Source organism: Aotus nancymaae, unplaced genomic scaffold (assembly GCF_030222135.1).
Source record: "Aotus nancymaae isolate 86718 unplaced genomic scaffold, 86718_ANA_hifiasm-v0.15.2.pri h1tg000064l_0, whole genome shotgun sequence".
Taxonomy (NCBI): Eukaryota; Metazoa; Chordata; class Mammalia; order Primates; family Aotidae; genus Aotus; species Aotus nancymaae.
This window is the reverse complement of record NW_026988478.1, coordinates 12,983,420-12,998,942: the sequence shown is the minus strand read 5'-3', so window position 1 is coordinate 12,998,942 and position 15,523 is coordinate 12,983,420. Positions and strand designations below refer to the sequence as shown.

Below are 15,523 nucleotides of genomic sequence, written 5' to 3'. Positions count from 1 at the left end.
AGTGTAGTGCTGGGGACAGCCTCATATCCCCTTCCTTTTTTTTTTTTCAATAGTAATCAATGAGAACAAAAAGTAACAAAGCGAGGAGAAAAAAAGATGCTAAATTTCAGTAGATATACTTCATGCACTATATTTGATTTAAAATTATCAATATGCTTTACACAAACATAAAACAAAATTATTTTTTAAAAAAATCCTAAAAATACAAAATACAAGACTGGGCAGCTAGTTTGTATTTTAAGGAGAGAAGACCAATCCAAGTGATTTTAAAACCAGTCATTTGACTGTACACTCCTAGTGGAACAGGATGAAGAACAAAATAACTTATTTGGTTTATTTTCAAGTTTTTAAGACAGGCACAGTGGTTCAACGCTGTAATGCCAGCATTTTGGGAGGCTGAAGCAGTAGGATCGCTTGAGGCCAGGAGCTCAAGACCTGCCTCGGCAACATTGCAAGACCCCTACCTCTACGAAAAAGTTTTAAAAAGAATATATAAATTTGAAAATAACCTCTAAAAAAAAAGTTAAAATATATTTCTAGCTCAATGAAAACAAACTTACTTGTGCCCCCAAATTTCTAAGCACCGTATTTCCAAACTTCAATCCTCTTGTGCCTATTTTGATTCTTAAATGAATGTACCATTCTAAGTTTGTTAATGTTCAAGAAGAATGTTTTCAAACTGCATTTCTTACCCTTAAGGGTAAGGAACATATTTTACACATGCTTGATTTAATCATTCCAAAAATATTTAACGTGGGCTTCTGCTAGGAGCCTACCACAAATGAGGCACTGTGCCAGCTATGTCCTTGTTATACAAAGGCCTCATTCATCGTATATGCTGGTAATGGATGGCTGAAGGACGTGGTGTGGAATTGCGGTCTTCCTGACATCCTGCTGCCCTTCTCCCACTGTGATGCCTGAGGGGTTTGGTGGCAGGAACGGACTAACCCATTTCCAGTTCCAGAGATGCCTCCTATTTTAACTCCATCTGGTTAACCGACCCTCCTTGCCATGATGGTTGGTTAAGATAACTCTGGCCTCAGCAAATTGGCACTGGAATTCCTCTGGAATTCGGTGTTGGCAAATTCCTCTGGAATTCTGTGTTGAGAAATCAACTGGGGATAATGAGAAAGAAATTGAAGGGACACTTATTTGCTCAGGGTTTCTGGGGAGGAAAGTGCCCTTACTATTAAATGCGGCCGGGCGTGGTACCTCATGCCCACAATCCCAGCACTTTGAGAGGCCAAGGTGGGTGGATCATTTGAACGTAGAAGTTCAAGACCAGCCTGGGTGATGTGGTGAAACTCTGTCTCTACAAAAAATACAAAATTTGCTGGGCATGATGGCATGTACCTGTAGTCCTAGCTACTTGGGAGGCTGAGGTCGGGGAATCACCTGAGCCTGAGGAGGTCAAGGCTGCAGTGAACTGTGATTGTACCACTGAACTCCAGCCTGGGCAACAGAATGAAACCCTGTGTCAAGAAAAAGAAGAAGCTATTCTGAAACAGAAGAACCACTCTCAGGTAGCCAGGCTCCTTCACTCAGCGTCTCAGCCTTGTTCTCAAAAATACAAAATAGCAGTGCAGCAAACCACCATGGCACACGTTTACCTATGTAACAAAGCTGCACACTCTGCACCTGTATCCCGGAGCTTGAAGTAAAATAAAATTTTTTTAAAGAGAAAATACACACACACACACACACACATATAATGGCACTACAATAACAATAAAATGCACACAAATCACTGTTAATTCCAAGGCAGGGTTTACATTGTGCTTATTTTAAAAACAACAAAAAACAACCAGAAACTGGATGCTATTAAGGTATTGCTAATTTTGTGGTACCATTTACATTTTGGTTATGCTTTTTAAGTCTTTACCTGTCAGATATACATAGCAAAATATTTACAGATAAAATTATGTCTTGAATTTGCTTGAAAATACTCTAGAATTTTTTTTTTTTTTAAAGACAGGGACTGGGGTAGTGAATGAAAGAATTGCAAAATATTAAAGGTTAAGTAATGGGTAAATGATGATTTATTAAATTGTTCAGTTTTTATAGTATAATCCATAAAAGCTTTAAAACAATAATGATCACAATAATGTATCAAATTATGATCCTGTATATAAGAAGGTGCCTTGTGTACTGAAGAGCATGACACATTTCTAAGTGTTTATCAAGTGAATCAGAGAGTCTAGATCCCAAGAAGATATATTTGTCTATGCATAATACATGCAGTCAGTCAAGTATTTAAAATGGACTTGAATCTAATTCAATGCTTTAATTTTTACAGCTATAAAAACTGAAGTCTAAGCCTGGGTGTGGTGGTTCACGCCTGTAATCCCAGCACTTTGGGAGGCTGAGGCAAGTGGATCACTTAAGGTCAAGAATTCAAGACCAGCCTGGCCAACATGGTGAAACCTCATCTCTACTAAAAATACAAAAAATGAGCCAGACATCCTGTGGTCCCAGCTACTTGGGAGGCAGAAGCAGGAGAATAGCTTGAACCCAGGAGGCAGAGGCTGCAGTGAGCCAAGATCGCACCACTGCATTCCAGCCTGGGTGACACAAGATTTTGTCTCAAGAAACAAAAACAAAAAACTGAAGTCTGATACATTCATACTTTTATATTGTGACCTAAGTAGTAATTCTAGTTTTGTTGTTTTTATCAACAATGTATCTTAAAATTGAAAATACCGGCCTAAAGTCGCATCCAAGACCTATTACTCTCAGTTCTTAGAATGAACTGTTCTCTATCCTCAACTTGTAAAACCACTCAAGAGCATCTGGCACTTTCTTTCTTATAAAGCATCTTCTGCCCTCTCTCTTCCAGCCTCACACTCTGGGGTTTCTTTCTCCCTCTGGCTTCTGTGGTGGGTCTTCTCTGCTCATCAAAGTTTTCAAGTTTTACCCTTGGTCCTCCCTTGTTCTCTGTGGGTTTTTTGGTTGTTTTTTTTTTTAACTTTCATGCTGAATGTCCCCTTAGAGCCATATTTCTAAGCCAGACTTCAATCTACCCTAGACTCCAAAATCAAATAGCTACACCCATCACCAAAAACTCAGTGGGTGCCCACATGAAATATCTGCCCTGCTTCAGTTCTTATTTGCCTACTGGTACCTGCACTCACGGGAGTCACCCTGCTGCCGTACATCTGGTCACCAGGTTCTGGAGATTCTTGCAGTCATCCCTTCCTTTCCATGTTCAAAGCTAAAGTCTTAGTTCTAGCCTTCATCTTCTCCTTTCTGATCATTTGTAAGTGTCTCTTAAATGATGAGTGCTCCAGGATCATTCCTATGGTCTGATTGTCTCCCCCAATTTCACATGTTGAAATTCTAATTCCAATGTGATAGTATTAGATGGTAAGGCCTTTTGGGAAGTGATTAGGTCACAGGCAAAACCCTCATAACTGGGATTAGTACACTTAAAAAATAGGTCCCCATGAGATCTTTGCCACTTCTACACAACAAGCAGAGATCACCTGTAAACCTGGAAATGGGGCCTCACTAGACACTGAATCCACTAGCACCTTGATCTTGGACTTCCCAGCCTCCAGAACTTTGAGAAATAAATTTCTGTGGTTGATAAACTACCCAGTTGATTGTAGTTTGTTAAAGTAGCCTGAAATAAGATAGTCATCTTTCTAAATGCAAAGCTAATCATGTTACTTCCTTCCTTAAAATTCTCCTATGACTTCCCTGTTTAAAGGATAGTCAGCTGGTCTCTCCACCACACTTACTGCAATCACTTTGCACAATCCCAAAATTCCAGCCTGCAGCATGACCCTCCACCTAACTCTCTGAACTGCTATATGCCTCAAGATCACTGCTCTTCTGATTTTTCTCCTCCTATGAAGATTATATCACTCATTATTTATTCGACAGACATGTACTGAATTCTGTATTAGGATACAACAGTGGAGATGGACACTACCTAGCCTCAAGCTTAGGGACAGAGGATATTAAATAAGCTATTGGGATGGAAGAGAATAATCTCCCAAGGAGATTATTTGAGGTCAGGAGTTCAAGACCAGCCTGGCCAACATGGTGAAAACCCGTCTCTACTAAAAATACAAAAATTAGCCAGACATGGTGACACGTGCCTGTAGTCCCAGCTACTTGGGAGGCGGAGGCAGGAGAAGAGCTTGAACCCAGGAGGTGGAGGCTGCAGTGAGCCAAGATCACACCACTGAACTCCAGCCTGGGTGACACATGGAGATTTTTATCTCAAAAACAAAAACAAAAACAAAAAAAACTAAAGTCTAATACATTCATACTTTTGTACTGTGACCATTTGGGTTCATCTGTATTTTCTTACACTATCATCTCCTACTTCTTTATAAACTGATTTAGAAGTGATCCTCCCCACCCCATCCCTTTTATTTTTGGTGTATCTGAGTTTTAAAGTGGCTTATAAGATTTTGTCCTGTATTTCCTCTTTCTAAAATTCACAATCCTAGCAAAAACCTAATCAGATTTCAAAGTCAGCATTTCCTAAGCACCCCCACCCCCACCTCAGCACAGCCACCCTGCCAAGCAGAACTGACCTCTCCCTCCCTCAAGCCCCCGATACAAGGCTCCAGCTGACATCGGGGAACCCTGGCCTAGCTCTGAGCAGCTTCTGTACGGACGGAAAAGCCCTAAGGGCAGGAACATCACCAACACAGTACAGGCCCACAGTAAAGCTTATATGTTTAAATGGCAAAAAGTCATTCTTTCAAGGTAAATTACTTAGTATTGAGCAAAAATTTTTATAAACCTCTTGAATAACAATTGTGCAATATCTATAAAAACTTTAAAGGGCTGGAAGTACCACTTATAGTTAAGGTTCTACAGAAACCTTAGTAGTGGGCATAAAAAAGCATGTCCAAGGATGTCTTGGCCATCAGCAGATACCTGGGTAAACAAATTATGGCACATCCTACCATGGAACAGCCTGTCTCCAATAGTTAGAGGAGGCAGACCTCTCCATATCAACACTGAAAGATGTCCATAAATTGTAAGATGACAGCTATAGTAAAATCTTGCCATTTATTTTTTTAAAAGAAAAAAAAGTATGTGCTCACAGCACAGGGAAAAAATTCTAAGATACACCAAGACACTTTATTTCTGGGGGAATGAGACCAGAAGCAAAGAGGAGAAACCACCCATTTCTACCTTAAACTACCTATCACTGAATTTGTTAGAATGTGATGTAATGTGTTTTTTATTTTATCTATCTATCTATCTATCTATCTATCTATCTATCTATCTATCTAGAGACGGAATCACACTCTGTGGCCTAGGCTGGAGTGCAGTGACACCATCTTGGCTCTCTGCAACCTCCACCCCCCAGGTTCAAGCTATTCTCCTGCCTCAGCCTCCCAAGTAGCTGGGATTATAGGTGCTCGCCACCATGCCCCACCGTTTTAAATTTTTTAACATAAACACAGGCCTGGCTCAGTGGCTCATGCCTATAATCCCAGCACTTCAGGAGGTCAAAGTGGGAGGATCCCTTAAACCCAGGAGTTTGGGACCAGACAGTGCAACATAATGAGATCCCATCTCTACAAAAAATACAAAAATCAGCCAGGTGTGGTGACTTTTGCTTGTGCTACTCAGGAGACCAAGGGGGAGGATCACTTCAGCCCAGGAATCCAAGGCTGCTGTGAGCTAGGATTGCACCACTACACTCCAGCCTGTGTGACAGAGCAAGACTCTATCTCTTAAAAACACACACATATTAGCCGAGTGTGGTGGGCACCTGTAATCCCAGCTACTCGGGAGGCTGAGGCAGGAGAATTGCTTGAACCCAGGAGGCGGAGGTTGCAGTGAGCCAAGACAGCTCCATTGCATTCCAGCATGGGTGACACAAGGAGACTCCGTCTCAAAAAAAATAATAATAAAAACACACACATACAAACATAATTGCTAAAGTAAAATGCTATTTTTTACACTAAAGTGTACATTATTTTACCAGCTTCTTATTTAGGAAACTAAGATATTTTTTAAATTCTGGGTTTTTTTTTTTTAGCTGCTATATTCATAGCTTGTTCACTGCTATATTCCCTATACCCTGAATACAGACATAGAGCAGGCACTCAGTAAATATTTGTTGAATGAAAAAACTGCTGTACAATTATAAAGCCAGTTTTTCAGAGGGGAAAAGCACCTAACAACTGCTTCACAAATTCACCAAGGCAAAAAAAAAAAACCACTTCAGAAGGTATTTTAGGGCTGGGCGTGGTAGTTCACTCCTGTAATCCCAGCACTTTGGGAGATATAGGCTGGTAGATCGCTTGAGCACAGGAGTTCTAAACTAGCCTGGGCAACATGGAGAAACCCTGTCTCTATAAAAAATTTAAAAATTAGCCAGGAGTGGTGGTGTGTGCCTGGAGTCCCAGCTACTCCAGAGGCTGAGGTGGGAGGATTACTTGAGCTTAGGAGGCAGAGGTTGTGGTGAGCTGAGATCACCCCACTGCACTCTCGCCTAGGTGACAAAAGAAGACTGTCTCAAAAAAGATAACAGAGATTTTAACAGTTTAGCTCCCAATCTGGATGAGTTAGGATTTTTTTTTTAAGACGGAGTTTCGCTCTTGTTACTCAGGCTGGAGTGCAATGGTGCGATCTCGGCTCACCACAACCTCCGCCTCCTGGGTTCACGCAATTCTCCTGCCTCAGCCTCCTGAGTAGCTGGGATTACAGGCACGCACCACCATGCCCAGCTAATTTTTTGTATTAGTAGAGACGAGGTTTCACCATGTTGACCAGGATGGTCTCGACCTCTTGACCTTGTGATCCACCCGCCTCGGCCTCCCAAAGTGCTGGGATTATAGGCGTGAGCCACCGCGCTCGGCCCGAGTTAGGATTTTTTCAAGCAAATATTTAAAGAGCGAAATCTCATCACATAAGCAATCTTCAAACTCTACCGAATTTGTCCAAAAAAGAGCTCCTTCAAATCAGTTTAATTCACAACCTCGAGTGTGGCACATGCCTGGTCATAAATACAAATAATAAAAAGATACATAAAGCTTTGGGAGAAAAACACAGCTCGTCTAATAGACGAAAATCAATAATGGGCAATGAGCCTTAATTATGGACTATTTCAAAGTGCTTATTTCTGCAGGTAATTAACTTTTAGCTTGAACCAGTGAGATCAACTTCATCTTTTCTTTGAAAGCCAACGCCCCTAACAAGGAGCCTTTTTATCTTCAGATCCTAAAAGAATGTCCCATAGATGGTAAGCCCTCTATGACAATTGACAGTGCTGATGGGAGAGGCGAGATACCTGGGAGACCAAACAACAAGCAAGGTTTTAGGCTTAAGAGACTTGTTTAAAATCTCCAAGAAAAAAAAAAGCCTTGAACAAACTCGAGGTTTTTTTTTTTTTTTTAAGGAAGCTACAGACTAACGAAATGTGAATGCATTGGAAAGGATAATTTATATAAACAACTGCCACTATGGAGCACAGCTCTCTCTCCATGCAGTTTCCTTCCCAAGGAAAGCACTTTTAACAACCTGTTTCAGAACACTTGACCCAGCAGTCTACTCGATTCTAAAAACCCACCCACTTCCTGGACTAGTTTTTCAATCACTGTTTTTCATTCTAAATCTTCCGTTGAGAGGGTAATTTAGTCCCAACTATGAAAACACAAGGGCCCAAACAGACTGTCACCAAATATCAGTAATGTTTAGAGGAGGGGAGTGAAGTAAAAACACTCTCCGTCAAACTAACGTAACGGGTGTTTAGCGAGCGAGTGACTAGTATAAATAAAATAACAATCCCTTCAGACTGTCCTGCAATCTTCCTCCAACCCTCCCGGCTCTTTAACAACTGGAAATAAATTCCTCCAAGGTGTAGGCCCTCTCAGACATTTCTCCCACTAGCAATGACTGTCCAGGAAAGAATGCTTTGAATTCACTGGGAAATCTCCACCAACAATTCACTTAGTAAACTTGTTACTCAAAGGACCCATGCCCTGGTCTCTCCTCTCCCCTTCCCTCTTGAGACCACGGGTCCTGTTTCACATGTCTCGGTGACCACAGTCCTGGGTATGAAACAGGTGACCAGCAAGTGATTTTGCCATTTCATGGAACTGCACAACTCAAAAAGAAAAATCTTTGGAAACCATCTCAAATCAATACGTGTGTTCAGTTTGGTTAATAAACAGCTACAAATGATTTAAAGAAAAAAAAACAACAGGTTTTCCGCCTGAACGAATTGTACAGAACTTGGAAGCCAGCGTGAACCTGCCGCGAAGCTACTACTGTCTGGACTGAGGGGGCAGCTGTGCCAGAAAGAAACGCAGCCCATGCTGGGCGCCCGAAGGCGAGTGACAGGGAGAATGGCGAGCGCTGCGTCCGAGGACCAGACTCCCCGCGTTCCTGCCCCGAGGCCGGGAGCTCAGCCGGGAGGAGAAGGGTTAGACCCCGAGGGGCTGCGGGCGCCCGCAGCCGCCGCGCCAGGGAGGGGCGGCCGTTTCCTTGACAACCGCGCCAGGGCGGAGTCCTTCCTCTGGGCCGGGGGAGGGGAGAGAGGAGCGAGGGGACCCCCTGCGCCAAGGTGGCGGCGGCAGCGGGTGTTTCTTGGGCGCAGCAGCCGCAGGCCCGGCTCGTGGGGCCCTGTCCGGCCGCGGCCCGCGCCTACCGTGTATCCCCGCTCCAGGTCACTCTCCTCGTAGCGAAAGGACGGGATGTAGACTTCCATGGCCGCGCCGGCCAGCCGGCGGAGGGCAAGTAGGGGGCGGGCTCACGGCCGCGAGCGCCGCGCCGCCCACCGCCGGGCCGCCCCGCCTCCCGCCCCCATGCGGCCGCGGGGCCCGGAGGCTGCGGGTCGGGTTCCAGGTCCGCGCGCTGACTCTGCGGCTCGCCGCGCCCAGGGCGTGTCGGGGGCCCGGAGCGGAGGGCGGAGGGCACAAGGCTCCTGGCGCCTGGGTTTCGGGCCTAATGGGCGGCAGAGATCAGCTGGGCCCGAAGGAGGCGGGGCCAGAAAATCTGAGTCTGCAGAAACCGGTTGTGCGCGCCACCGCGCTAGGGTCAAGGACTGGGCCGCACCCGGTGCCCACTACCCAGCGGATTTCGGCGGGCGCTTGATTTGCAATTTGCTAGACGCCACCATTAACAGATTGCCAGCTAGCAAAGAATAGAAGGCGTGGCGCTTTTAACTTGTGTTTTGGTTGGTTGAAATTTTTTTTTTCCTCTCGGCTGGTATTAACAGGGGTGAACCATCCAGCTTTCACCGAGACTCTCCGATTTCCTTTCGATTCGACGGTCACCGTCTCCTTTTGAGTTAGCCGTCGAATCTGGGAATGGTGTACCACCGAGTGAACCCAAAAGTTGGCAGGTCACTAAGAGACAAACTCTCTGGCTTCACGCTCCAGTTCTAAAATGCTGCCTCTAACTGTGAAGTGCTTTTTTAACTATAAGGGAAAAATAGAAGACAAAAAAAAAAAGAAAAGAAAAGAAAAGAAAAGGAGAGACTGAACCCCGCACCTCGGACCAGGGCCTAGTAGCCTGAAGGTCCCTAAAAGATGAAGTGTCCCAGCGGAGGAAGCTTGATTATCAAGTTACTCAAGTAAACGTTGAGTTTCTTCTTTAGGTTAAAGCACGGAGAATAGAAACGTGGACTTGGACGGGCGCAGTGGCTCACGCCTGTAATCCCAGCACTTTGGGAGGCCTAGGCGGGCGCATCACGCGGTCAGGAGTTTGAGACCAGCCTGACCAACATGGTGAAACCTCGTCTCTACTAAAAATACAAAAATTAGCCGGGCGTGGTGGCGCGTGCCTGTAATCCCAGCTACTCAGGACGCTGAGACACGAGAATCGCTTGAATGCGGGAGGCAGAGGTTGCAGTTAGCTGAGATTGCACCATTGCACTCCAGCCTGGGCGACAAGAGCAAGACTCCATCTGAAAAAAAGAAACAGGAAAAAAAGGCCGAGCGCGGTGGCTCACGCCTGTAATCCCAGCACTTTGGGAGGCCCTGGTGGGCAGATCACAAGGTCAGGAGTTCGAGACCAGCCTGGCCAACATGGTGAAACCCATCTCTACTAAAAATACAAAAGTTAGCCAGGCGCATAATCCCAGCTCCTCGGGAGGCTGAGGCAGAAGAATCGCTTGATCCCAGGAGGCGGAGGTTGCAGTGAGCCGAGATCACGCCACTGCACTCCAGCCTGGGCGACAGAGCAAGACTTCATCTCAAAAAGAAAAACAAAAAAAAAGAAATATGGATGTGATTTTGTAGGTCACTGAGAAGTGACCTCAGCCGTCCAGGAAAACAAGTTACCAGCCAGCAAGCTTTCTTGGCCTATAAACAATTGCACTTAGTTGGTCCTTGAGGGCAGGGGACTGTCAACTTGGCAAACTAGAGTTTATGATGGGACCCTGAGCCATGCAACAGAGAGATAAGGCAGCTTCTTGTCTTAGGAACTTACCTGATATGGACCCTGCACATCCCTCTACATTAGCCTCATCTGAAGATCTGTCCTCCTAACCCAGCACATACATTTGCAGCTCCAGGATGTGCCCCTCTCTCAAAATTCCGTGCCTTAGCTGTGCCCTCTGACTACACACCTTTCTTTCTTCTGGCCAGCACCTCCTGAGGTGACCAGCCAGCTCTGTGGATGATAAGCTGAGGTCAAAGCCCAGCTTGTAGGTTACCTTAAGACACTGGTGGACTATATGCTATATGTGTGATTTATTTACCCTACCCACTAGGTTTTAGAGCATGTATGCTTTTAAAAACGCATCATCTCGTGGTTGGCATAGTACCCAGCACATAACTTAGATAAGTACTTATCTTTACAAAACTAGTGAAATGCAGCAGGTACTATGTTCGATACTATCACATAATGTTGTCTCACTTCAGCTCTATAACAATCATATGGCCAGGCGAGGTGACTCATGCCTGTAATCCCAACATTTTGGGAGGCTGAGGCAGGCGGGTCACCCGAGGTCAAGAGTTTGAGATCAGCCTGGCCAACAAGATGAAATCACATCTCCACTAAAAATGCAAAAATTAGTTGGATTACAGGGAGGTGGCTCACCCCTGTAATACCAGCTACTTGAGAGGCTGAGGTGGGAGAACTGCTTGAACCTGTGAGGCAGAGACTGCAGTGAGCCGAGATCACACCACTGCACTCCAGCCTGGGCAACAAAGCAAGACCCCATCTCAAAACAAACAAACAAAAACCAACCACATGAGGAAGTGTTATGTGCAATAAGAGGCAACATGGGTTTCAAGGGCTTCCCAAGAATCAAGTTTTTAATATGCTCTCTATACTATCCTACAACCTGTTAATAGCCTGGAATATATATTTTGATAATGGCATGGCTCACCCATTTACCTATTGGATTTAAGAAGCAGAAATGTGCGGGACCATGAAGGTCTGACAAATGGTCCAAATAATACCCATTTGCTGTATTCCACTAATAGCTGTGTATAATTTACATTTCCCTTGCTGAAAATATATACAAACTATCAATTTGTGGGTGTGTTTGTATATTGGCCCAGCCATAAATGGTAATTGTTACAATTTCAATTATTTTAGATGACATAATTAAGGCTCACAGACGGTAAATACTATGAAATTACTAGCTAATAACTAGAAGAACTAAATTTCTAACCAAATTCTGTGAGTCTTCCAGCCACCAAGGAAGGGGAGAATAGAGCATCAAAGTAAAATGACATGGCAAATGTATTATCCTGTTTTCCCTACGTTATCTTTTAATCCAACTCTATAATCTAAAAGGCCAGCTAAATATCTTTTCCTCAAAATATTAATAAAAATGCATGGTAAGTACATATATAAGACATGGAACAGTTAGTATCTCTTAATAGAAGCAAACAATTTTCATGAGCAAAATCATAAAATTCTTTAGCAGTAACCTCTTGGCTAAAAAAAAAAAAATCATAAAATTCTGCTGGAATCTGGGTACAAAATTCTTACACTAAAAGTATATTTACTTAGTATTGAGTAGAAATATACTTCAGCAAATTGAGTGATAAACTGCATACTAACATATTAGAAGTTTTGACTAAAATGTAAATCGAATATATTATACATTTAGCATTCAATTATAAGATTAAAACATCATGACAAAGTAAGATTTATCCCAGAAATATAAAGATGGCTAAACATGAGGACATCTTTTGATGTATTTTGTAATATTGTCAGATTAAAAAACATCCCGACAGATCCTGAAAAAAATTAACGAAACAGTACAACCATTCATACAAATTCTTAGAAGTAGAAAGAAGTATCTTTAATTTGATAAAGATTAACGTCTTAGTCTCTTTTCTGCTGATATAACAGGATATCACAGACTGGGTAATTTATAAAGAATAGAAGCTTATTTGGCTGAGAGCCTGGGAAGTCCAAGAACATGGCCCTGGCATCTGTGACGGTCATCTCATAGAAGAAGGGCAGAAGGGCAAGAGAGCATATGAGAGAAAGAATAAGGGGCTGGGCTCACTTTTATAACAACCTGCTTCAACAGATCATCAAGGAGGAAGGTTATATTGAGAGAAATGAAGGCAAGAGAGAGGTGACAGGCACAAATTGGAGGATTTAATGTGAGGAGATGAAAGCAGATTTTCTGGTAATGAGAGAATAGGAGAGAAAAAATAAAAAAGTAGTGAAAGAAGGAAAGTTAAGTTTCAGAAATAATGGCATTAATTTTTAGTATATTGGCAGTTTTTAAAAAATAGTTACTTCAGGCTGGGCGTGGTGGCTCATGCCTATAATCCCAGCATTTTGGGAGGCCGAGGCAGGTGGATCACCTAAGATCAGGAGTTCAAGACCAGCCAGAACAATATGGTGAAGCCCCATCTCTACTAAAAATACAAAAAATTAGCCAGGCATGGTGGCACGTGCCTGTAATCCCAGCTACTCAGGAGGCTGAGGCAGGAGAATTGCTTGAACCTGGGAGGGAGAGGTTGCAGTGAGCAGAGATTGCGCCATTGCACTCCAGCCTGGGCAATAAGAGCAAAACTCTTGTCTCAAAAAAAAAAGAATAACTTCAATATGGGCAAAAATTTGGAAAGAAACGCTATCGATGAGGATTGAATTAAATATATATATATTCAATGAAGATTGAATAAAACATATGAATACTAATTGCATTTAAAAAGACTGTTGTACAGGTTTTTTTTTTTTTTTTTTGAGATGGAGTCTCACTAAGACACCCAGGCTGAAGTGCAATGGCATGATCTTGGTTCACTGCAACCTCTGCTTCCCGGGTTCAAGCAATTCTTCTGCCTCAGCCTCCCGAATAGCTGGGACTACCGTCGTGCACCACCACGTCTGGCTAATTTTTGTATTTTTAGTAGAGATGGGGTTTCACCATGTTGGCCAGGATGGTCTTGAACTCCTGACCTCAAGTGATACACCCATCTCAGCCTCCCAAAGTGCTGGGATTATAGCCATGAGCTACTGCACCTGTGCCCAGCCTGTTGTACAGATTTCTGAGTTAAGATAGCAAATTGAAAATACGTAACTAATTTCAACCTTCTAGTCCCAGTAAAAATGCAAGTAATTTTTCCCTTTTATTTTTTTAAACCTACAGAGATAGAAAAAACAGGAGAGGAGAGAGCAAGACTTTTGTTAGCTGGAAAGCAGATAGAAGGGAAGTAACAATTCTAGCAAACAAGAGAAATCCCAATCTTAAACCAACAGCAGGAAAAACATAGAACCAACCTGATTTACACAGCACAATACTCAAAAGGCACCACAAAAGGAACAATAGGTACTTCTAGAATGGGAGGTAACTGGCTAAAATAAGGAATATTGGTAAAAACTGAGAATCAGGAAAATCTTTTCTCTTCCTCTACAAATGGAGAATATTTCCTCTAGAGAGGGAAAAAGAAACAATCTTTGCTTTAGAAGTTGACTGCCCCAGCTGAGGGCATGGATACTTTTATCAAAAATAATTGGAGTCTGAGGGTAAGTGACCATATACATGCTGAATAATGAATGCTGGCCCTCTATAAAGGCTGGCAGCTACACTTTTACCTGCTAAACAGGCAGCAGGAAATCTATTCTCTGGGAGAACCTAACTAGCTTAAGAGGAAAACTTCAGAGATACCAACATTGGAAGTCCCCTACAAATAGCCCAATAAGATCATTCTTCAGTGATGCTCTAAGTTGACAAGCCCCATCACTACACACACAGCTTCCAATCAGCTTTCAAATCCCACTGCTAATCAGGAGGAGATATCTAAGGATTGACATATCTGAGGACAACATTTAACATGGAAGAGATACCAAAATAGAAAAACAATTTGGAAGAAACAAAAACCAGGAGGGGGAAAAATACTTAAAAAATAAACCATCAGTAAAATTATCAGAAAGATACAGGAAGACATTGCATCTATGAAACAAGAACAGGAAGCTGTTAAAAATAGAAACAATCTTCAACATATAAATTGGAATGGGGAACAAAAAAAAGAAAAAAGAAAAAAACAATAGAAACTATCAGAAAACAGAAAAAGAACTCCTAGAAAGTAGAGCAAAATGACAGAGATGAAAAATAGGAGCAAAAATCAAATCCAGGTTATCCAATATTCAAATAATGGAAAAATTCCAGAAAGAGAAGACAGAGAATACAGAAGGGAAGAAATAATGAATGAAATAACTCAAGAAAATTTCTACAGCAGAATGTCATGTTTCCTGATTGAAAGTCCCCACACAGAATGAAAACACACACACACTGTTACAAATCTTTTTTTTTTTTTAAAGATGGAGTCTCACTCTGTCACACAGGCTGGGTTGCAGTGGTGCAATCTTGGCTCACTGCCACCTCCACCTCCTGGGTTCAAGCGATTCTTATGCTTCAGCCTCCCAAGTAGCTGGGATTACAGGCACACACCACCATGCCTGGCTCATTTTTTTTGTATTTTTAGTAAAGCCTGGGTTTCACCATATTGGCCAGACTGGTCTTGAACTCCTGACCTCAAATGATCCTCTTGCCTTGGCCTCCCAAAGTGCTGGGATTATAGGCATGAGCCACCACACTTGGCCACTATTACAAATTTTTATGGATTTTGGAACACTGGAGATAAAAGAAGATCCTATAGTCTCCAAGGAGAGGAGGAAAACAGCTCGCAAAAGATTAGACCAATCAGCAGGCTTTGCAATTCTCGGCAGCAACACTGGAAGCTAGAAGATAATGAAGCAATGTTTTCAAAATTCCAAGAGAAAACTTTTCCAATCTATATGCAAATTATCTATAAAAATTAGGGTAAAAGAAAGTCTCAAAAATAGGCTAGGCATAGTGGCTTATGCTTATAACCCCAGCACTTTAAGAGGCCGAGGCAGGTGGATCACGCCTGAGGTCAGGAGTTCAAGATCAGCCTGGCCAACATGTTGAAACCCCGAAATCTCTACTAAAAATAAAAAAATTAGCTGGGCATGATGGCTCATGCCTGTAATCACAGCTACTCAGGAGGTTGATGCAGGAGAATTGCTTGAACCTGGGAGGCAGAGGCTGCAGTAAGCTGAGATACCACTGCACTCCAGTCTAGGCAACAGAGCAAGGCTCCTCAAA

General features: G+C 42.9%; 1 protein-coding gene across 1 annotated transcript in view; it reads right to left on the bottom strand.

Annotated features, from left to right (window-relative positions):
• The window catches only part of SNX24 (sorting nexin 24), a 170,477-nt gene extending 161,771 nt beyond the window's left edge, over window positions 1-8,706 (bottom strand). The window contains exon 1 of the mRNA XM_012448361.2: window positions 8,627-8,706. Within this exon, the coding sequence (XP_012303784.2) occupies window positions 8,627-8,686 (60 nt within the window). The 5' untranslated portion in view covers window positions 8,687-8,706. The remainder of the gene's footprint in view (window positions 1-8,626) is intronic.
• Between the last annotated feature and the right edge of the window lie 6,817 nt (window positions 8,707-15,523).